At 36.2% G+C, this 23,254-nt stretch overlaps 1 protein-coding gene across 3 annotated transcripts; it reads right to left on the reverse strand.

The window, feature by feature from the left end:
- On the reverse strand, positions 1,567–9,996 carry LOC109837082. Of its 3 annotated transcripts, XR_002246177.1 has the most exons (3): positions 9,800–9,996; positions 3,402–3,584; positions 1,567–1,772 (listed from the first exon to the last, which is right to left on the reverse strand). XR_002246177.1 is itself a non-coding variant. In XM_020405168.1 (2 exons), exons 1-2 carry the CDS (start codon positions 9,803–9,805, stop codon positions 7,265–7,267), a joined length of 432 nt encoding a protein of 143 aa, XP_020260757.1. In that variant the 5' UTR covers positions 9,806–9,996; the 3' UTR covers positions 6,437–7,264. The 3 variants fall into 3 exon arrangements, 2 of the variants coding, with proteins under 2 accessions (XP_020260757.1, XP_020260755.1); XM_020405168.1 differs by lacking the exons at positions 1,567–1,772; positions 3,402–3,584 and adding an exon at positions 6,437–7,690; XM_020405166.1 differs by lacking the exons at positions 1,567–1,772; positions 3,402–3,584; positions 9,800–9,996 and adding exons at positions 6,437–7,690; positions 7,785–8,359.

Consider the following 23,254-nt stretch of genomic DNA (forward strand, 5'->3'; position numbering starts at 1 on the left):
AGATCCTCAAGCTCAGACTCGGATGAATCTACCATAACCACTTCTACTGGTTCGACCTCCGGTGAGTCGGGGGGCATATGGTTAGCCATTATCACGTTCGGATCAGTTTCATCGGAAGTGTATCCCCAGTCTCTCAGGCTGGGTTCCCACGAGCTATCTACGGAAATCATAGGGCTGGACAGGGTAGCTGACGAACTGGAAGATGAATTGGTTCCCGCCATCCTACAAAAAGGGAACCATCCATCAGCTTACTGAAGAAAAAGGACAAAGTAAAATAAACATCTAAGCACTCCTTAACAACCCTAAAAGGTTTTACTATAAAAACTAATATTGTATTAATGCATCTGTTTGACAAAAAAATAAAAATTGTAATATGATTTTGTTTACAAAATATATATACCAAGCTATACCTATCATGAAACAAATAAACAACCCCATTTTAATATAATCTTGTTAGTTTACTATGCTGGAATATGCATTGTTAATTTAGTTAATGTTGAATAATTTATTCTTTCATTTTAGCATAATGGCCTTCGGCATGAGCCTATAGAAACATAGATCAACCATAGGCTAATTTTGATATCAAGAGAATCAGCCACCGTTACTTGTTCTCTAGCATCATTTGCATCTCTCAAGGGGGCAAAAATAGTGTTTTTTTTACTATTCGTTGGAAAGGAAAACAAAAAATATTTGTGGGATATGATCACAGCTCGCGGAAATTAATAGCTTGCAGGAAAAAAATGAAAAATAAAAGTTTTGAGAAAAAGATTTTGAAAGGATTTGATCTGGAATTCTGTCACACCTCGGGCCCATGGGCTCGTTGACGCGTGCAAATCGTGGGACCCACCGAGAGCAACTCGATGTTGGTTAAAGTCTACTGTCAAAATGCTAACACTAGTTATTCTTGGGCATTGAGCTTCTCTATTTAAGCCCCACACAATGTAGCACTTAGCCCCGTATAACACTTAGCTCCACATTTCCAGCTAGTAATTCATGAAACACAATAATCACCTCATATGTCACACTAAGGCTACGAATTTTAGCCCAGTAGCAAGGGAATGCGTAAACCGCATCAGATAACAGATAATTCCCGAAAATCGAATGCACCTAACACTGCCATAGGCTACCGGCCAAATACAGATGGGCCAGAACAGATTTCAGGAGGGCCAATACAGAAGGGCTAAATAAAGGTGCATTCACCATATGGCAGGCAGAACCAATCCATAGTGGACTATTTGAGGGTTTGAAAACATCGAGATCACATGTCAAATGAGAAATACTTTGCATATCAGAATTTGCATATATTTCAAATGAAATTGACAAGGTAAAGCTACTCATTTCAGTTAAAGTAGATTACAGATATTTACTTTTTTTCTTTTATCAGATACTAAGTTACGGTAAATCTTTGAATCCGTTAAACGGTTGAAATACGTTCCAATTACTTCATTAAAACTTTCAGATAAATCAAAGTCTACAATTATTTGAAAATTGCATGAGAGCCAAATTTATTTTTCCATATTTTACATAAGTTCAAATTGACTTTTCATATATTGTACGAGGCTAACATCGTATTATAGGATAGACCACAACAGAAATAGGTCAAATCTTTATATACATGAAAAGACATATTATTTATTTATTTATTTTTATCACAAGATAAATCAAATATAAACTCATGCAATTTCATATTATAAAATACTAGTGAGAAATGAACTCACCTCTAGTGGTCACGACTTTCTCAAAATATTAGTCTCCCGAATATCAACCAGAACCTATAATGTAAGATATATGACTAATTATTAATTCAGAACAAACATATATTATAGGTAAATCAATTCATAATCTAGAGTCTAATAAACTCAAATATAATCAATAATGATTAAATTCTTCAGTCCATATGAGCTTATTGTTAGTTTTAGCAATTTATCAAGATTTTATAACTCTCATATACTAGCTTTTGGACTTTCTAGTAACTTATAATAATGCAGGGGGTTATAGACAATTATCAAGTCTAAATGTTATTGTTTATTCCTCTGATTGGACTGGTTTACAACTGAACAAAAGACATGGGCTTGATAAATATTTTTCCAGTCCTTTTTCTTTTTATTTCAACCATAACTTATATTACTAAAAGGTTTGTTTTGAAATTTTTCATGGTTCAGGGGGCTTAAAACAAGTTTTCCTCTCCTTATCTAACTCCAGACTTCCTGATCGTTCTTCATCTTTCTCCCTTCTTCGTTTTTTCGTTTTTTTTTCTCTTTTTTTCTGTTTTTCTTTCTCCTCATCTGTTCTTCTTCTTCTTCTTTTTTCCTTCGGTTTTCTTCTCCTCTCCTCTCATCTCTCTCTCCCTCTCTCTTCCATCTCTCTCTCTCTCTCCCTCTCTTTCTCTCCGCCAAGGTTAGCTTATTTATTTATTTTCAGTTTATTCCATGCCTCCTAACCACAGAAATTTGCAAACCCTAGATCTTTATTTCACATTCATAACCATTTAATTCCTTCACTCATTCTACTTTGATTCGATTTACTAAGATTTCTATAACAATCCTCTTCTAAATCAAGAAATTAACATGGGAAATGGTTTATACCTTTGGATTAACTTCCTCTCTTTTCCTTTCCCTTTCCACTATCTTCTTCCTCTTCTTCTTCTTCTTTTTTTTCTTCCGTTCCTCTCTTTCTCCTCCTCTGTTTTTTTTTCGGTTTTTTTTTTCTGTGATTTTTCTCTGTTTTTCCCTGTTTTTATTCTCCCGTTAAGAGGTGCCATCCAAATCTTCAAATGGTTTCAAGCCACAAAGCTATTAACGTGGCAGCTAAATAAGAGTTAGGGTGAAATCCCAAAATTACCCCTAATTAGTTCTTTAATCTGTCATTAAAAAATTATTAATCAAGTTTTTAAGGCACTAATATTTGGGTTATTACAACGATCAAGTCAGTATATAAACTTGAGTGGGAAAGATGAAGAAGGCTTCAAAGTAATGTGAGAAGACCAGAGGGCTACCTTGAGCTGCATGTCTTGCTTTTATGGAGGATCAAAAGGACAAATATATAACTTGAACCGAGTCCAGGCAGGCAGCTGACTCGGCAGACAGCTGGTAGGTATTGGCTACTGGTAAAGATGGGTCATTCAGGTGGTTAGTGTAAATCGACAGTAGCTACTTGGTGCTGACTGGGTCTAATGAGTTATATAGACTATGAGGGTTATAGCAATGATGTCTTTGTTAGAGCAGTTAATGCAATGATAGTTGGTTATCAGCGAGGGGTTCAATGATACACTGCCTCTCTAGTCGTTTGGCTGAAGGCCAATAAACACCACCTTTTTAGCCGGCTATGCAAATTGTTGGCTGATATAGCGGGCTGAGTGGGGGTGCTCATAGGATCGATCTAGTGGGTAACCCGATAAGTACCTTCTTTTTAGTCAGCCTCAAAAATTCTTGACCCGTACTGGAGAGAAGGTACGCCGCCTGGCGAGAAGGGGTGACTCGACCCGACAAGAAGGGACGAGTTAGTCATGCGAGAAGGGACGTCTGTCTCGGCCTGGTGAGAAGGGACGCCTTGCTTAGCCTGTTTGGGTTGGCTTAGGGTGCAATCTGTTTGAGACATGTGTCAGTCAGTTGAATATTAATCAACACTTATTTCTATGGTACAACAATTATTATTATTCAACTAGTGAGGAGGGACGCATGCAATGCACTTGGCAAATTCAATTGGGTATTTTATGCAAAAGAATGCTTTATTTTATATATCAAAAAATTACATTAACAAATTCTATAGTTATAAAATTAAGTTTTATGTGCAACTTTAATAGTAATTGTCAATATATATTGAGGTAATAGTTAATATTCTTAAAGTTATTTCAAATCTAGTCAATGTCCAAAATATTTTTAAATTTTGAAATCGCTACATTTTATAATTAACACCCTAAACTGTTTATTAGCACTTAGTGCCCTTCCCTTAAGAATTGATATGAGATAACGACTAATAAATGAGCTAGTTGAAGGTATAGATGAGGGAGTTATGTGTAATTTACCTTTCGTTTATTATATCTATGCATTTTTATCTTTTTCTATGTTTTTTACCATCATGCTATTTGATTCGAATCATATCGTATCCTCATACATAAACAAATGAAGTATTGACACTTGAATTTACTTGATCGTTAAGTAAATCCCATGACAGTTGCGGCTAATAAGATAGTGACACACTTGATTTGCTTAGGCATTCAGTATAAATAAGCTTGTCTACCTTAGGTGAAGTTACCTCATATATTAACCTCTGCTTGGAACTGCCTACCTTGATTAATGAACACTCTTCTCTAAAGTCACCTTTTTATCTTTGATAACTCAAAGCTTTTTATTTACATTTTGATAACCCAAAACCACCTTTTTATCTTTGATAACTAAAAGTTTTCTTATTTACATTTTGATAACCCAAAATTTACAAATGTTTGAACTTTCATACCACAAAAATTTCTTTTCTTTTCTTTTTTTTAAAGTTTATATATTTTTAACTTTGATACTTTAACCTAAGTTTCAGGTATCAATGTGTCAAAAGCAAAATTTTGTATATAAAAGCTAAAAAAAGTATAAACTTTGTCATAACAAAATGTTAGAAAAAATTTATAGGGAACGATTGTAGCTTTGGGAGATTAATATGGAATTATTGTAGAGTTTGTGTATGAAAGATAAAAAAACTATAGGATATTAAAGTGAGATAAGATATAAGGTGAGAAAGTGCAATTAACCTTTTTTTTCTATTGAAAAAGACAGGTTTTAGGAGTGAAACATAATTGAGAGGTGGTTTGGTCATTGAGGGACTAATGCGCAATTTTAAAGATTTGAGGGACTAAAATGGAAATATTGTAGAATTGAGGGACTAATAGGAATTATTACAGATGTCAATGACCAATACGTAAATGTCCATCTTCATGTTGGGGCTGAACACGTGAAGCTGCTACATGTAACAACATGCAAATAACATTATTGCCCTTGCAAACAAAATAACTTCAAGGTTTTTTCATAGAAACCATCTTCTAAGTTTAACAAAATATATGGAAACCACCTTATAAGTTTTATTTTTATAGAAATCACCTTAGAAGTAGTATTGCTTTGCAAAGTACGACTTTTGGTCAAAATCTATTCAATTAATAACCCAACTACCCAAATTGCCCCATTATTACCACGTGATTTGCACGTGTTTCCCACCGAAACCCAGGCCTTAACCAGGGTTTAACCTCTCAACAAACTTTTTATAGCCGTTTCATTGTTCTCTTCTTTATTTATCCCCCTTTTCAACCTGATAAAACACCTAAATCTAGAGATAGATGACAACAAATTATTGAGGGTGACAAACTTTGGTGCTTTGAATTGAATAGAAACCTATTGTTTCATTGATTTTTCCTCTCAATTGTGGAGAAATGTCTGAGGTCTCCATTTCATCTGAAATTGGTATGGGTTCTTATCATAGCCACGACAGATCCATGGAGGTCCACTACAAATGCAACATGAGAGCTTCTTTATTGACATCATGGACATAATCTAACCCAGGTAGAAGATTTTTCAGCTGCCAGTATTTTAATCCATCTAATTTCTCTAAAAAGTGTGATTTTTTCAAATGCTATGATGGGGAGATTGATAGTAGGGAAAAAGTTTTGTTGAACAAAATCATGGCTAAAAACAAGAGATGGAAGGCTGAGATTCATTGCATGAGAAAGAAGATTGAGCAGATAGAAGAAGAAAGAGATGTGTTGAAAATGAACAATAAATTATTGAAGCGGAAAAATCTCAGTTTAAATGAAAAAATGTGAATGAGGAGAAATAGATTCTCATGTTGTATTTTTGCTTTCATTGTAGCTGTTTTAGTTGTAATATTTGAGTTTGTACTTGGTGAGAAAACAAATCATGTAGCTTTGAATTAATTAGCAGTATTGGCTTGTATTGTGATGAGAAATGCAAATCCCAGCTAATGTAACAAAGAATGTAATGAACAATGTTTCAAACTTAGTGCTTGTTATCTCTCATTGTCAATGCCTGAATGAATAGTGATGCTGGAGTATATTTTTCCACTCGTGATATATGTTTCTATTTGGAAGTACACCCCATTGCTGATTACTCATCTTTCTAAAACCAAGCATGACCATACATGCAAGCACAAAATCCTAGACATGATATATATGGTTATATACTACATTTTTCAAACATAAAACATATATATTAACTTACAAACATGGTCATACATATATCAATAAAACATGCACCAATCTCACATATGATACATATATTAGTAACATGCATCAATCTCAGATACAAAATGTCAGACATGATATATACATACATTAGGAAAATGCCGATAACTCTTTTTTTTTGCATATATACATGTTCTAAAACTAAACATAGCCATACATCAAGGACAAAATCTTAGACATTATATATATAGATATATACTACATTTCCCAAGCATGAAGCATGTACAGTGATTTACAATCAAATCCAAATATGACCAAATTGCAAGTGTAAACCCCAAAACATGATAAAACTGCAAGCACAAGACCTTGAAGTTTTCACATTGAACTTATCAGTTTCACCAAAAACTACAACCACCTCCAACCATGAGGTTTCAACACAAAACACATGGATTCAAGTATACTGAACAGAGCATTATATGTAATATATTCATCATAGTCTACCAAAAAAAAGCAATATGACCATAACTTGATAGTCATGGCCTCCACATAGGCTCAGAGGGTTTTTTTTTCCCTTGTCTTTTTGCACTTGTCTTTTTGCCTGAATTTCTACAAGTTTTCTTGTTGTGTCCCAATTAGCCACGTTGTTTGCATCTATTTTGGACTTGCCTCCTTTTCACCCTCAGTGAAGCAGTAGTTTTGCTCTCCTATCTCTCTCTTTCTAGTTCTCTTTGGCCTGCCTGACATTGTTCTATTGGGTGGAGGTGATGGTTAAGGGTTTTCAGTCATGGGTCATTGTTTCATGCCAGGAAATGGGGCAATACTCTTCTTATAGGCTACCATATACATTTCCCTAGTATATGCCTCATGAACATATTCCTCAACAGACCAATTATTTTTTACCAAACATGCTACTCCATGTATACAATGGAATCTACTAAGCTGTCGTTTTCTGCATCCATAACATCTGTTATCCAAATCAACAACAAATGTATCATTATTATGATCCACTTCAATATGTCTAGGCCCTTCATTTCTTACCATACAATATATTATTTCTTTCTTAAATTTCTCAATTTTGTGTTGAGCCTATGGTACCAGTCTCCCTTCAAACTGAGATATGCTCTCTTGTTTTACAAGGAACCTCTTCATAAGTAATCTTCTTATATATTTTGTAGTGAGAATTGGTATATCCTTGGCTTGAAGAATTATTTTATTGAATGATTCACACATGTTGTTGAGGAGGCAGTCTAACTTGGTAGCTTCTCTAAATGCATGTCTACTCCAGTGAGATGGATCTACAGCCATGAGGTAATTGAATGCACTCTCATCCATGTCCTTAATCTCTTTCATAGCTTCATCAAAAACAAATTTTATATATGCCCTACATGCTTTCCACATTACATCCTTGAATGACTTTCCTGACCATTTTTGCTTGAAATTAACATGCATGTGCCTTGCACAAAACCTTAATTCAACTTGAGGTACAACAAGTTGCAAAGCATCAATTAATCCCTACAGAACAGAAACTCAATTATAAGTAACATGCATCAAACAAAATAAGTGTTATTTACAATGATAAATAAAAATATTTAAGAATATGTATTACCTTCTGCCTATCTGACATGAAACACCATCCATATCTATCAACTGGCCCCAAGTCTACAATCAAAGTGTGTAGAAACCAGCTCCATGTTTCCTTGTTCTCCACCTCCACTAGAGAATATGCAATAGAAAAGATATTGCCATTCCCATCTTTTCCAACTGTAAATAAAATTTTCTTTTGTATATTCCCTTTAAATGACACCCGTCAACACCAATGAGTGGCCTACATACTTTCACAAAGCCTTCTTTACATGTAGACAAGCAAACATATAATATTTGAAATATGGGTGATGGTTGTCTAGTAATATCATCAACTCTAACCAAACATGTACTACAAGGATTGGTCCTCCTAATTTCCTCTGCGTAATCCCAGACCCTTTTGTATTGTTTACTTACAACTCCATGAAACTTGAACAAGGTCAAGTGTTTTGCCCTATAAGCTATAGGACCACCAATAGTAACACCATAATCCATCTGCACCATTTTAATAAAAGCTGACAATTTCCAATCAGCGTCACCTCTCCAATTATCTTGATATCTTTCAGCTAATCATTCAGCTGATACCTTACTAATTTTACTTTTTAGCCCACCATAATTTTGATGCTTCAACCTCATTGATTTGACTTGGAAAGTGGCCTCATCTCTCAATCTTGTGGCATGAATTTTAAATCTACATACGTCAACACAACCACGTTGACATTTTAATTTTCTCCCATGTTTGAAATTATCTACACATTTGCATCTATTTCTATAGAAAATTGTTACCCTCCTCTTGTCATTATGCAAGTAGTAAAAATCAAAGTTTTTTGTATTTCATACAACTTGAGAGCTTTTCTAAGGATCTCATTGGTTGCAAACTTAGCTCCACTTTAAATTCAATTGGCCTATTCAAATTATTCTCAGGATTAAACTTTGGATATGTGTATCCCTCCTCATCAGAGTCATACAAAGAGTTTAACTCCTCTATTTTGCAATCACCATCTTCAGCTATATCAAGTAAGTCTTCTATATTATCAAAACCATATGCATTGGTAGTTCCTTGATTTTTTTAATTTCATTTGTTATCTTAGACTCTAGGTCATTAGCCTCAAATTCATCATCGCCATCATCATTATCACCTTCAGAAACCTCAAAATTACTACCATCATCATCAGCTTCATTCTCCGCATTTTCATCTACACATCCATCTCCATCATTCTCAACGTTAGCAGAACAATTGTCATCTATAGGTGGTGAATTTTGAGTCTCCATGTTAAATGGTGGATCATTTTGATTTTTTGTATTTAATGGAGCACAATTTTGAAATTCGTAAGTGGTAGTTGTAGGATTCTCTATGACTGTCGGATTCTCTTTTGGTTGTTCATTACTATTCCCTACATGACTATGTTGTGCATCATCATCTTCCTTCTGAACACCACTTTCTATGGCTACATCCGAGTCACCTTCATATTGATCCACTCTATGCGACACATACACAAATATTCTTTTACTTGGTCCAAGGCTAGCAACCATATCAAGAATGTCTTGATCAATAACAATTGGCCTAATGCCTTGGGCATGAGATTTTCCAGGTATCTTATAAAACACATCACCCATATTGTTATACTTTAATATGTCAACTAACACATCTTTTATGTCCCATTTACAAAAATCATCAACAATATGGCCATCCTTAACATATTTATGACCACCCACATACTTTAATTGGTCATTCTCCTTTCAAAAACTTCCTCCCTGGTGATACTCAATAGTAAACAATTCCTATGTAGGCATCCTAAAATTAAACAATTGTATATGTTAAATTAACCATAAAAACTAATATTTAATTAAGTAAATGACTAATTACAACAACAAGAAGCCTAGTTTACCCAAATTTTGGTAAAATATAAAACCCCTAATTTTTCGTAAGCCCTTCCAATTCACAACTGACCTACACCTTAATTTTCAAATTAACAAACCCTAGATGATGTACACGGCATCAAAACACACATGCATTGTTGAATTTTGTATTCAACATACCTTCATACAAGAGTAGTCCCCATAATGTTAACATTGCCAAGGTCGAGGCCCGCTCTTGCTGAAATATGCTTTTCCACCGCTCAATAATGAAGAAGCCCCATAATGTCAAGGTCGAGGTCAAATTCGAGAGAGTAATGGGGATCAAAAATTTATTTACTAGCAACACTAGCAACGAGGTTAGGGGGAGAGAGAGAGAGAGAGAGAGAGAGCTTTGTATTTTACCGGTTATTTTTTTATTTTTAATTTAGGGGGGTGGGGGGAGGTTAAAACTAGGGCGGAGCATATTCGGTTCGGTTCGGTTTTATGCTCAATCCGTATCCAATCTAAATTTTTCGGATTCTCAAAACTCTCATCCAGATCCAGATTTTTTCCCCTTCGTCCAAATATTCGGTCCAACCGAAATTCGGTTTGGTTCGGTTTCGGTTTTGAATTTGCAAAGAGTTCTATCCAAAGACTTTTGTTGTGAATTTGCAAGCTGGGCATTGTCCTCATGATGAGGTTCCTGAGCTCGCCAACAAAGCTTTATTAGACTGGTTATCATCTTTAGAATAAAGTTTTGAGTTGATATAATTACGCAGAGAACTGATGTTTTAAAGATGTTGTTCATATAATACAGCATGCTTATCTCTTGTAAGTATCATGTACATAACACATTTTGTGATTGATTTGAATCTTATGTAATTCTCAAGATCTTTTCTGCGAAATTTTTTAACTAAAGTTTAAGTTTATTTAATTACACGGGGGAGTGATGTTTTGTATGATATTGTTCATATAATGTAGCGTATGCATCTTTTGTAAGTGCATCATGTGCATAACAATTTTTCTAGATTGATTTGAATCTTTACTTAGTTCTCAAGGATATTTTTCTGTGATATTGCTGTACTCATTGCTTGAAACTGCTCCTTGCGCCGTTTGAATCTATTGGATGATAACAGGAAAAGTTTTGAGGTTTTAGTCTCTAAACCGCCCAACAGAATTCGGGTCGGTTTTTTTGGGCGGTTCAGGGGTTCAAACCGGATCCAAACCGATTTAATTCGGTTCGGACGGTTTAGAGACTTCTTCTCATCCATTTAATTCGGTTCGGTTAACCGGTCCGTTTTTTCGGGCGGTTTTTTCGGTTGAACCGGTTTTTTTCGGTTTTTGCCCACCCCTAGTTAAACCACGGATAAGAGCTGGGTTTTAGTAGGAAACACGTGCAACTCACGTGGTAATAATAGGGGCAATTTGGATAGTTAGGTTATTAATTGAATAATTTTTGACCAAAAATGGTACTTTACAAAGCAATACTACTTATAAAGTAATTTTTATAAAAATAAAACTTATATGGTGGTTTCCATATATTTTTTAAACTTATATGGCGGTTTCCATATATTTTTTAAACTTAAAAATAAAACTTATATGAAAAAACCCTAACTTTAAATCCTCTGCTCATCAAGCAAGGGCAACAATATCATTTTAGTCCTAAGTAGGAGATAACGCGCGAAATCCCGAAGAACCTCTTACATTCTTTTTATATAGAGAATGAAATGATATATGATATTTATCTACAGGCTTTATTAGCTTGTCACGATATTTTTCTAGAATAAAAACCATTAATAATTTTGTGCAAGATGCCCTACGTTTGTGTCCACGTTCCATGGGCCATAGATGTAAAGGATAAACAGTTGCACAGTTAAAAAGATCGCTATTCGGCCCACTAACGGTTGGCAGGCAGCCGTTCAACTAACATACTCAATTTTCATTCATTTTTAAAACAGTTGATCTGTAAAAGACATCCAAAAGATCCAACTCAAGCTCCCCTGCCTTTCGAAATCCATTACTGGTTCTCCATTAGTTAAATTTATGAAAGAGTTTAGTGATACGAACTGTAGCTTGGCGCGCATCACATTTATGCCGTGAAGATAATTAGCCTGCAAATTGATTGGTAAGTATGAAAATTATGGAGCAAGGAAGACGTGCGTGGACTTTTAACTTTTATTATCACAGAGGCTACTTCTTATTTTTTGTATGAGAGGGTTAAATAAGTATATAACCGACAGGACCAGAAAAAAAGATGAAATCAGTCTTCCCCATAGTGACCCTTTATATAGTTTAAAAGTAATGCAATATCAGTACTATTATATAAAAATCAATCGGGGGCGATCATAAAATTGAAAGACTTGGGGACATTTCCTCCTTTTAAATGCAATTGATAGGATAAGTTCATATTTGCAGGAAAGTTTGATGTAGAACACACGGAAGATCGTCCGAAGCAGTGGGATCTTGCTCTGGCACATGCTGAATTTGTTTATAACTGTATGGAGAATCAAACTACATGTAAGGCTCCCTTTGTGATTGCGTATGGAAGGCTTCCGAAATATTATCTTGACCTTGCTCCACTGCCTAAGCTTCCCGGACAGAGTGTTCCTGCAGATCATATGGTTGAAAAGATACGAGCTATCCAACAGGAAGTCAAGGAGAAGATAGAGCAGCTTAATGCTAAATATAAGGATGATGCTGATCGACACAAGAGGAAGAAGGTGTTTGAAGAGGAAGACATGATGATGGTGTTTCTGCGAAAAGAATGTTTTCTCGTGGGCACCTACAACAAGCTGAAGAATAAGAAGTATGGTCAATGCAAGATGCTGAAGAAGATTAGCAACAATGCTTATGTGGTTGACCTTTCTACAGATTTGGGTATCTCTCCTAGTTTTAATGTTGCAGATTTGTTTGAGTATTACCCGCCAGAAGAAAAATCTCTTCATGCAAGTGTAAGCTCGGGGTCGAGCTCTTTTAAAGTAGGGGGGACTGATGTAGAACACACGACAGACACATTTATGTTAAAGTGGGACAGTCGCAAGCCCAAATGTGGGCCTGGTCGAAGAAAATAACTTGTTTCGAAGAAACGGCCGTAACTTTCAAACCGTACGTCGGAGTTGGACAAATTATATATGAAAATCGACTATCTTGACGAGACGGGACCATCCAAACCTACCCCTAAGGGTTTGGTTTGTTTCCTCCATTTTGCCAAATTCCTTACGGTTTGAGAGATATCTGTATTTTTGTTCGTTTTTTTACTATTTTTAGTAATGTTTTAGGAGTCTGTTTTGATTAGGAAATAAAGCCGATTTGATCTTAGATTTGACCAGTAGACTTTCCTTGTCATAAGGAGTCTTTTTAGGAGTTTTAATATTTTAGGAATTCTTTTACTTTGAGTCCTTGTAAAAGTCTTATTTCTTTTCTATTTAAGTAGGGTCTTATAAGCCCTAGAGACATAGCTTTTGATTAATAAAATTTCGTTTTTCTTTAATATTTACTTTGTGGATTCAAAGCTCTTCGTGGTTATATGTTTTTTGTTATGGTTATTGATTTGTTGTTAAGGTTACGGGTTTGATGTTAAGGTTACCAGTTTTTTGTTAAGGTTACGTATTTTTTATTATAGTTATTGATTTGTTGTTAAGGTTACGGGTTTGTTGTTAAGGTTACGGGTTTTTTGTTATGGTTATTGATTTGTTGTTAAAGTTACGGGTTTGTTGTTAAGTTTACTGGTATGTTCTTGTTGTTAATTGTTAGTTGCTAACTATAGTTTTTGTTTTGTCCATGTTTGTAGTGTTATTAAAGCGTACATAGGACCAGTGGGGTCTATTACCCGGCTTGAGATTCTCAATATATTATGCGGTGGTCAACTGAATGATGTAGTAAGATTTTCGATTGGTAATTATTAATTATCATATTTAACAATACTATTATTAATTACTTGTTGTCAACTTATTATAGCTTGTTGATACGCTGCTGGATTTAGTGCGTGAAAGTCAGAGAGAGTCGTCCAGTAAAAAATATGGGGTGGTCCCTGTTTGGTTTAGTGTAAGTTTATGTCTGGCGTGACGTACTCCTACCTATCTTTTGGAATCTATGTTAAAAGGAACCTGACCGGGTTAATTCTTTATTGCAGCACCAGATACATGTGGCAAAACCAGAATACCAAGAACTGTGCCAGATCTACATCAAACACTTGGTCGATGCAGGTTGTACTAACCTCTTAGTTCCTATTGTCCAGGGGGATCATTGCCATCTACTGGAGTTTGATGTCGAAAATGATATTGCCAGGCATTACGACTCATTGAAGGAGAGATTTGGGCATTGAGAACCTATACTTAATATTGTCAAAACCTTCAACTATATTAAAGCTGGCTTCGATGAGAACCAATTGCCCAGTGTATTCGACCCAATCAAAGTTCCATGCGAGGAGCAAAAGGGATCGTAAGTTTTTCGGAACCCTTGTTGGAATTCAATGTTGGAAACTAGTTGTTAAGGTTACGAGTTTGTTGTTATATTTTGTTTGAAAGCAACAGTGGTCTCAATGGAGGATTGTTTTTGTATGCATGTATGACTGTGGGATCTACGTCTACCAGTTTGTAAAAGCTATTATCGAAGGTAGAGATGTCCTGCACGTCACTCCTGTAGAGCATAACACATGGGTGGTATGTGCGAAGCTAGCAGCGTATTTATTGATTGAAGGTAGGAAGAGGAAAGAAGATGAGGGAAAACATGACGATGATGACGTTGAGATGTAGATTTTTTGTAAATGATATATTACAATTCTTTGTAAATAACAATATACATGTAAATATTTGTAAATGATATATTACAATTCTTTGTAAATAACAATATACATGTAAATATTATAAATATAAAGGTTAACATCGCAAAGATTTAAGTGTAAATAACAATATACATGTAAATATTATAAATATAAAGGTTAACATCGCAAAGATTTAAGCTGATCAAAAAATCCAGAAACTTTCTGTGCAATCCCATAACATTAACCCCCCAATCCATAAAACTTGACAGCAAACCCACAACATTGACAGAAAAGTCGTAATATTACAACAAACCCACGAGGTCATCAACAAACGAGTAACCATAACAACAAACCCCTAAGAATAACAACAAGCTCATCTGCAAGCCACTTACATGGGGCCAACCGATAATTCAGGACATCAGCCCGTAACCCTAAAAAAACCCTAAGCTCAACAACACAATGCGAAAATAAACCCAACCTTAACAACACACCCCCAATCGGTAACCTTAACAACAAACCCATGAGTTTAACAACAAACTCGTAACCTTAACAACAAACCCCTAAGCATAACAACAAACTCAACTGCAAGCCACGAACGTGAATGTTAAGTTTACTATTTTTAATTTAAAATTGGTTATCACGGTCATCGAAATATATTTGTTGTTAAGTTTACGGGGTTGTTGCTAAGCTTATTTGTTTGTTGTAAAAGGCTGTGGCTTTAATAAAGTAAACGATTGCCTGAAACAAGGTTGTTATTTCTGTTCAGAAAGATTAACGCGTGGCTGTGTGATCAAAGTTGTGTACTGGTTGCCAAGTTTATTGATTTATTGTTAAGTTTATAATTTATTGTCAAGCTTATAAAATTGATGTCAAGTTTATAGTCTGGTTGTCAATCTTATCGATTTATTATTATGTTTGGCGTTGTATTGTTAAGTTTGTGGATTGTTTGTTAAGCTTAGCTCGTGATTGTCAAAGATTAAAATTAAAACCCAATCCGTAAACTTAACAACAAACCCAAGAATTCAACAATAATAAACCAAAGAACTATAAGTTCAATAACACAACGCAAAATAAGCCCAACCTTAACAACACACCCCCAATGGGTAACATTAACAACAAACTCATGAGTTCAACAACAAAATCGTAACCTTATCAACAAACGCCAAAGCTTTCCAACATACTAACCTTAACAACAGACGTCAAGCCAAAAGGCTAAAACGGAACAACAACCCCGTAACCCTAACAACCAAGGAACCATAAGCTCAACAACACAACACAAAATAAGCTCAAAACTTAACATCACACACCTAAGTGGTAACCTTAACAGCAAACCCATGAGGTTAACAACAAACATATAACCTTAACAACCAACCCCTAAGCTTAACATTAAACCCATGGATATTTACAGTTAACAAGGGTATAATCATTCCGAAAAGTGTATCATAAATTAATATGTTGTTAACAACACATATCATGATCAAGTTAAGCAAAAAATAATGGAATTTATAATTGATGATAACCTAGGGGCCGACTGCTCCTCCCCAGCTCCCCTTGCTCGAAGCGCAATCGTGGGAGAAACCCCTGTCGTGAGGAAGGGTAGACCCCCTAACACCTTGGCCTAGAGAAATCGTTACCAGAGCTCTTTCTCCACCATCATTTTCCTACCGTCCCAAGTTACTTCAATCAATTCCGGGTCGGCATAGGGAGGCTGCATACGTTGGCTTAGAGGTTGGTCAATAGCCATGTCGATGGGACCAGCCTTATTATTCGCCTGATGCTCCCAGTCCTAACCTGCAACCTGAGTGATGACAAAACCTTCCATCAGGCTCCGGTCCATGAGAGAGGTGTAACGAAACCTAATCCTCTTAGAGACATCCGAATATTCCCTAATCTCTAGCAGCACCCTGTAGTCTTTGAAGCTTTTTTCGTGGTGACGTTAGCGGAACAGTGCATGCATTGGCAGATGCCCTCGAACATTGATTGGAGAAACTCCCACTCCCAGAGGTGGTAGGGGAGATTGAAGAGGCAGACCCACGTATACATAGGGTTGTGCAATATTCTTAGCCTGAGGTCCTCCCTCCAAAGCTTGAATCTGCCCACGAAGGACCCAAAATTTACCGGGTTGAGCTCGATGGCTTGATCTAGTAGTTCATCAAAAGGGAATTTAACCATGAAGCTATTTGCAGATACTTGTTTGATCTCATAGGTCCAATCCCAAACATTGAAGCAATACCCTAGTATCTCTTTGAGCTCCTCCAAAGATGGCAGGCCCAGCTCAGGAGTGAAGATGGCGAAGGTAGTAAGCTCCTGAATGTTGCTAGCGATGTTATCTGGCACGGGGAGCAATTATGGAGAGGCGCTTGCTCTCAGACCATGAGGGAAATCCCGGGAGATATACCTCGAGCCATGACAATGGATACAGACACTATCATCGTGAGACATGATCTTCTGGTTTAGGAAATGAAGGGAGTATAGTTGATATGAGGTTGGGATGGGGAGAGAAGGGTTTTAAGCTTGTTCGCAAACCTGACGTAGAGAATGACGGTGATGGGAAGATTGATGGCTGTGTCGTATGGTCTTGTCATTGAACAAGCATAGGAGGATGAGGGTAATTGCCGCGTGGTAGCTGGGAATAGCGAGGAGCCAGGTGATAATATTGCCTGTCTTGGGAACATACGCTGCTATGGAATGCATTTAATGCAGAGAGAAATCAAAATTTTTCTGTTGGTTAACTTGGCAACTAAAAAGCAAAACTTGACAACTATTCCATAAGCTTAACAACAAAGTGTTAAACTTAAATCAATCCATAAGCTTAACAATACAACGCCAAACTTCACAATAAATTAAAAATCTTGACAACCAGTACATAACCTTGATAGTAATAGACAAGCGATAGTCTCTCTGACCAAAACTACAGGTATACATTTACTTCCGCAAATCAAACTATCGTATACATTTAATGTCAGGCCAAAACTTTGACAACCGTGCGCGAACATTCACCCAAAAGGCTAAGCTTAACAACAAAGCGCTAAACTTGACAACCATTCCATAAGCTTAACAACAAAGCGCTAAACTTAGCAACCAATCCATAAGCTTAACAATACAATGCCAAACTTCATAATAAATCAAAAAGCTTGAAAACCAGCACATAACCTTGATAGTAACAGACAAGCGATAGTCTCTCAGACCAAAACTACGGGTATACATTTACTTCCATAAATTAAAGTGTCGTATACATTTAATGTCAGACCAAAACTTTGACAACCAATAGCGAACATAACCATAAGCTTAACATTACAACGCCAAACATTGACAACCAAGAGTTAAACTTGACAACCAATCCATAAGCTTAACAATAAAACACCAAACGTAACAATAAATTCATAATATTAACAACCAATCAATAAACTTGACAGCCAGTCCATAATCTTAATAATAAAACGATAAACTTAACAAAACAACCTTGTACCAGGCAATGATTTTTTTTACAATCATGCTACAACCTTAACAACAAACAAATAAGCTTATCAACAATCCCGTAAACTAAACAACAAATCCCTAACCTCAACAACATGATGACAACTGCATGTACAACCATTGTCTCTGTTCTAAGTTTCATAACTGTGGGTGAATATAACTGGCTCCCTTCAATGAGCTTGTACAATAACAAGACAGTTAAGATTCATAAGTGCGTGGAATACAATTAATTCAGATGGATCAATACGTGAATCACATAGGAAGGCAGGCATATGCTGGTGGAGATAGTCCTCTGGCTTACGTTAACACTGTATAGCTATACAGTGTTAACGTAAGCCAGAGGACTATCTCCACCAACATATGTCTGTCTTTCTATATCATTCATGTATGACCCATCTGAATTGATTATATTCACTGCACTTTAGAATCATAACTGGGCATTAATGTACAAACTCTTTGTAGAAAGCCACATACATTCACCACAGCTCATGGAACTAAGAGCAAAGACAATAGGGATAACGTCTTCATCAGCGTGAGGGATATCCACGAGCTTCATTAGCGTGCGTCCTTGTCGCCATGACCTTCATCAGTGTGAGGACTAGCATTGATCTTCTGGTTAATGGCGACAGGAGAACTTGAAGGTTTTGGGGAGAGGGTAAAAGCTTGGGATTTACATATAAAGGAGGGAGGGTCAACAGAGAGTCGGCGATGGGGAGATCGAGGAAAGATTGCACCGAAAGGTTATCATACCTATCCTATAGTTGAATAGACGAAGGGATGGTGATGTTGTCACGTGGGATGTGGGGATAGGTAGGAGTCCAGGTTATCTTAACTCTCCTTTTTGGGAACTAGAAAATACATTGAATGCAATAGCAGATAATATATCTCGGTAACCATGACAACCAAGCGCAAGTGAATAACAATAAACATAACATTCAATCGATAAACCTAACAACCAAATAGCAACCTTAACAGCAAAGCCATGACCTTAATACTTGTAACGATATACTTGACAACAAATCCATATACATGACAATAAAATACTAAACTATATAGGCTAGTTACAAGTTGCACACTAAACTATATTAACGTTAATTAGTGTGAATTAACAACCCGGTGCTAACCCTAACAACCAATCTAAGACATAACCTTGTCAACGAAACGTGAAATAACAACCCAGTGGTAACCTTGACATGCAAATTGTAACATTGACAACCAATCCATAAGCTTTACTATACAACGTTAAGGTTAACAATAAACCCATAAGCTTAACAACAATGCCCTAATATCAACATTAAACCCATAAGTCTACCTGCCCAAGTGACTTCACTATTACAATGGAGATTTCTTGGATTCTGACTGTATAATAGCATGAACCATTTGAATGCTAATAACGTTAGCTATTCTCTACTGTCATTTCTCTAAGTTCCATCAGCTGTGCCTGAACACAATTGGCTTTCACCAAAGAGCTTTCCAGTAGCCTGGTAAGTTCACGGGAAGCTCTTTGGAGAAATTCATTTATATTCACGCCCAGCTGATGGAACTTAGAGAAAATAACAATGGGGAATAGATAAGGGTACTAATATTTAAAAAAGGTTGATGCTATTATATGGTCAGAACCCATAAATATTGAAGATGTCTTCATCAGCGTGAGGGCTAACTGTGATCTTATGGTTTATGAGATTGGAGAGGGGAGAGCTTAGAATGATCGAGAAAAGAGTGAGGATAAATAGAGTGGTGGTGATGGGAAGATAAAGAAGATATAAATGTGAGGAGAAAGGTTATAGGTTGGTTCTGTATTGGAACAAGCCGAGGAATGGTGAGATAACTCTACTATCTTGGGAACTATGAAATACATTGAATGCAGTCAAATCAAAAATATCTCGGTAACCTTGATAGCCAAGTGCAAGTGAATAATAGTAACCTTAACACTAAAGTGATAAACTTGATAACCTAGTAATAACCTTAACAACCAATCCATAAACTTAACAATTTTAATGATATACTTGATAAAATTCTGTAAACATGACAGCCAAACAGTATTCTTATCAACTACTCCATAGACTTAACAATAAAAACGCTAAACTATATAGGTTTGTACATAATTTTGACGATTGTGACCCTCTATGTTGTGTCGAGAGCACTTAACAGGATGGGTGTCCAGCGACCTATTTTTAATAAAACAAACTCGTCTAGTACATAGTCTTCCCAGTCTTTTTTTGGTAAGAGGAGGCTTTAACAATCGGTGATACTAACAACCAAGTACAAGTGGATAACAGTAAACTTAACATTCAATCGATAAACTTGACAACTAAGTCAAAACTTCAACAAACAAGTTATAAACTTAACAACCAAATAGTAACCTTAACAGCCAAGCCATGACCTTATCACTTGTAACGATATACGGGACAACAAATCCATATACATGATAATAAAATGCTAAACTATATAGGCTCGTTACAGGTTGCACGATTGTGACCCTCTACATTGCATCAAGAGCACTTAACAAGACAGGTATTCAGCGACCTGTTGTTTATTCGTCTAGTATATGGTCCGCCACATCTTTTTTTGGTGAGAGGAGGTTTTAACACTCGGTCTTTTGGCGGTACAAAGCGCTTCTCTTAATCTGGGATGGAAAAGATGATTGGTGCATAACTTGTTCTGAATGTGTCAACAGTCATGTAGCAATCACAATATTGATAAATTTCTCATTCTATCCATGTAATTGCAGCGCACGCATGTTTGTAAGGAATACGTGTGATGTCCCAGGACCTGCAAGAACATGCTTGATTCTTCAAATCTACACGGCAAGTTTTATTAGACTCAACCTCCATAATATCTTCCGTCGAATGTTTAATCACCAAGGAGCTACCATGCTGAATATTATCGCACAGCACCATCTTCGCTTCCGGGCATAAGTATCAGACTATTTCTGACCCACTAGCCTCCTTTCATGCATGCGCTCCATTATTTGCTTCCGTATGGTCTCAACCAAATGTAAGATTCGCAACAATCGTGTCTTGCTTATCCAGTTGTTGAATGACTCGGTAACGTTTGAAATAACATGGTCATACATTAACAACAAAACACTAACATTAACAATAAAACCATAACCTAAACATTAAAATCCTAACCTTAACAACAAAATTCTAAACTTAACAACAAAATCCTAGCAGAATAATTCTAACCATAACAATAAAAATCTAATCTTAACAAAAAACTGTAGGCTAACTCTAACCTAAATAACTATAATGGTGTTGTAACAAAATAACGTTGAAACCAAGCTATCTTACCTTATACCAAGAAAATGTGTGTTTGCTCATCTCTCCGGGGAGTATTCCATTGCAGTGACGTAAGCCCTGTGATCGATCGCTACTAATTCTTTTATGTCATCATTCTATTCAGAAATTGTGAACTTATAAGCCGCAGATTGTAACAGCTCGCCCAACGTAGTGATGATATTTGCCTTGTGCCCAAAATCCTTCATCTTCTTTTTGAAATTCTCGATTAGATACAGAACACACCTTGAATGGAATGCATCTAAAAAGAATTCCAAGACTCCTGCCCTAATACCCTTGTCGACGTCGGAAATCATTACCAGTCGATGTGGAGGTTGGTAAGGATTTTTCCTATCATACAGTAACGTCCACAATCCTTGTAAGAACCATTTTCAGTTAACCTCATTCTCCTGGTCGCATACGTAATAAGCAAGGAGAAATATTCCCTGGTTGCCGTCATACCCAGTGGCGCTAAGTAGTATGTCTCTGTAGCGATCTTTAATAAATGTTTCATCCAAAAATAATAGAGGCCTACACCCAATAATGAACCCTTTAATACAGGCATTATAACTAATGAACAATCGCCTGAACCTCCCATCATCAGCATCAATAACAACACGATTCCTTGGATTAGTTGCATGCACCATGGTTTCATACCTGTATGAATATAACAACAAAGCAGTAAATTTAGCAACGAATTCATAACCATAACAACCGATCTTCAAACTTAACAACCAACACGTATACTTAACAACGAACCAACAATTTTAACAACTAATACGTATAGTTAGCAACCAAAACGTAAGGGTGATTTTAGAAGAATTAAAAAGAACGTATCATCTTAGTGATTCATAAGCCCCATCATCGTCACCGAACAGGTCCTGTTGACCTGTCTCCTTACGCCCATCACGCTTTACTGCAGTTAATCTTAATGCCAAAATTAGAGAGCATGTCGTTCTCTATATCAACTGTATGAAGATCTGGCCTAACCTTTAAAACAGCTTGTATTTGGCTAGCAATGAACTTTCTTGATATCCTTGAGTTGCTAGCATTTGCTCCATATTGACCGTAGGTATGGGTAGATTCGAAATTCTTTATGGACATAATAGACGGATTTTTGAGCGGGAAAGCAAACAACATCTAAGAGCAACCATGTGTGTGCTTGAATCGGCAATAGACTCTTATGCGCCTTTGTTCATTATGGTAAAAATCATACTCGAACCGTTTAGCAATTGAATAGTATTGAAGTGTTACTCTAACTTCAGCAGCACTATTAAATTTCTGACCAACTTCACGTATGGAGATGTGCCACTCAGCTGGGATCTTTGTTTGGTGGTTAAGCATGTCTTCCAGCAGCATGATCGAGTCGCCGGTAGGGTTGTCATTAGGAATACGCTCATCATTACAGGTTTGGGTGAACGTGGTATCTACGCACCATAAATTTTTTGTCAGTATTATCCTGAAGTAGTAATAAAAATACATAGCCTCAGTAACGAACTGATAACCTTAACAACGAACTCATAAATGTAACAGCCAACACATATCCTTAACAACTAACCCTTATACTTAAGGACAGACTCGTGATCTTAACAACAAACGCATATACTTAACATCAAACACCTTATCATAGCAACCAACTAGTATACGTAACAGTGAACAAATAACCTTAACAATCAGTCCTTAACCTAACCTTGACAAGCAACTCATTACCTAAGTAACCAATGGATAAGGTTAACAACTAATGGCAAAACCTATCAGTGAACTCATAAGGAAATCTGGAGTGTAATTCCTACACATTTTCCAGCATAGTCTGCGTGTTCTACAAAATTAAGAATTCCCCAGCGGAGGTAGCATACAAATTCACGTCTGTAAATCCATTACACCGACAATATTCGAACATCAAATTTAAGTCATCATCATTGTCAATTAAAATACTGAATTTCTTTTTCCTTTCGCTTATGAACTTTAGTGAAAGAGATTGCATTGGTATTTTAAGTCTTTCCGACACTTGATATTTCAAGCTGATTATTTCTATATTCTCTTTGATAACGACGAATACACCATCACCATCTTTGTTACTTTTTGCCTTCGTTACCATGCATAGAAGAGATCCATCCGTCATTTTATTACAGGGAGTAG

This window comes from Asparagus officinalis, chromosome 4 (genome assembly GCF_001876935.1).
Source record: "Asparagus officinalis chromosome 4, Aspof.V1, whole genome shotgun sequence".
NCBI classification, from domain to species: domain Eukaryota; kingdom Viridiplantae; phylum Streptophyta; class Magnoliopsida; order Asparagales; family Asparagaceae; genus Asparagus; species Asparagus officinalis.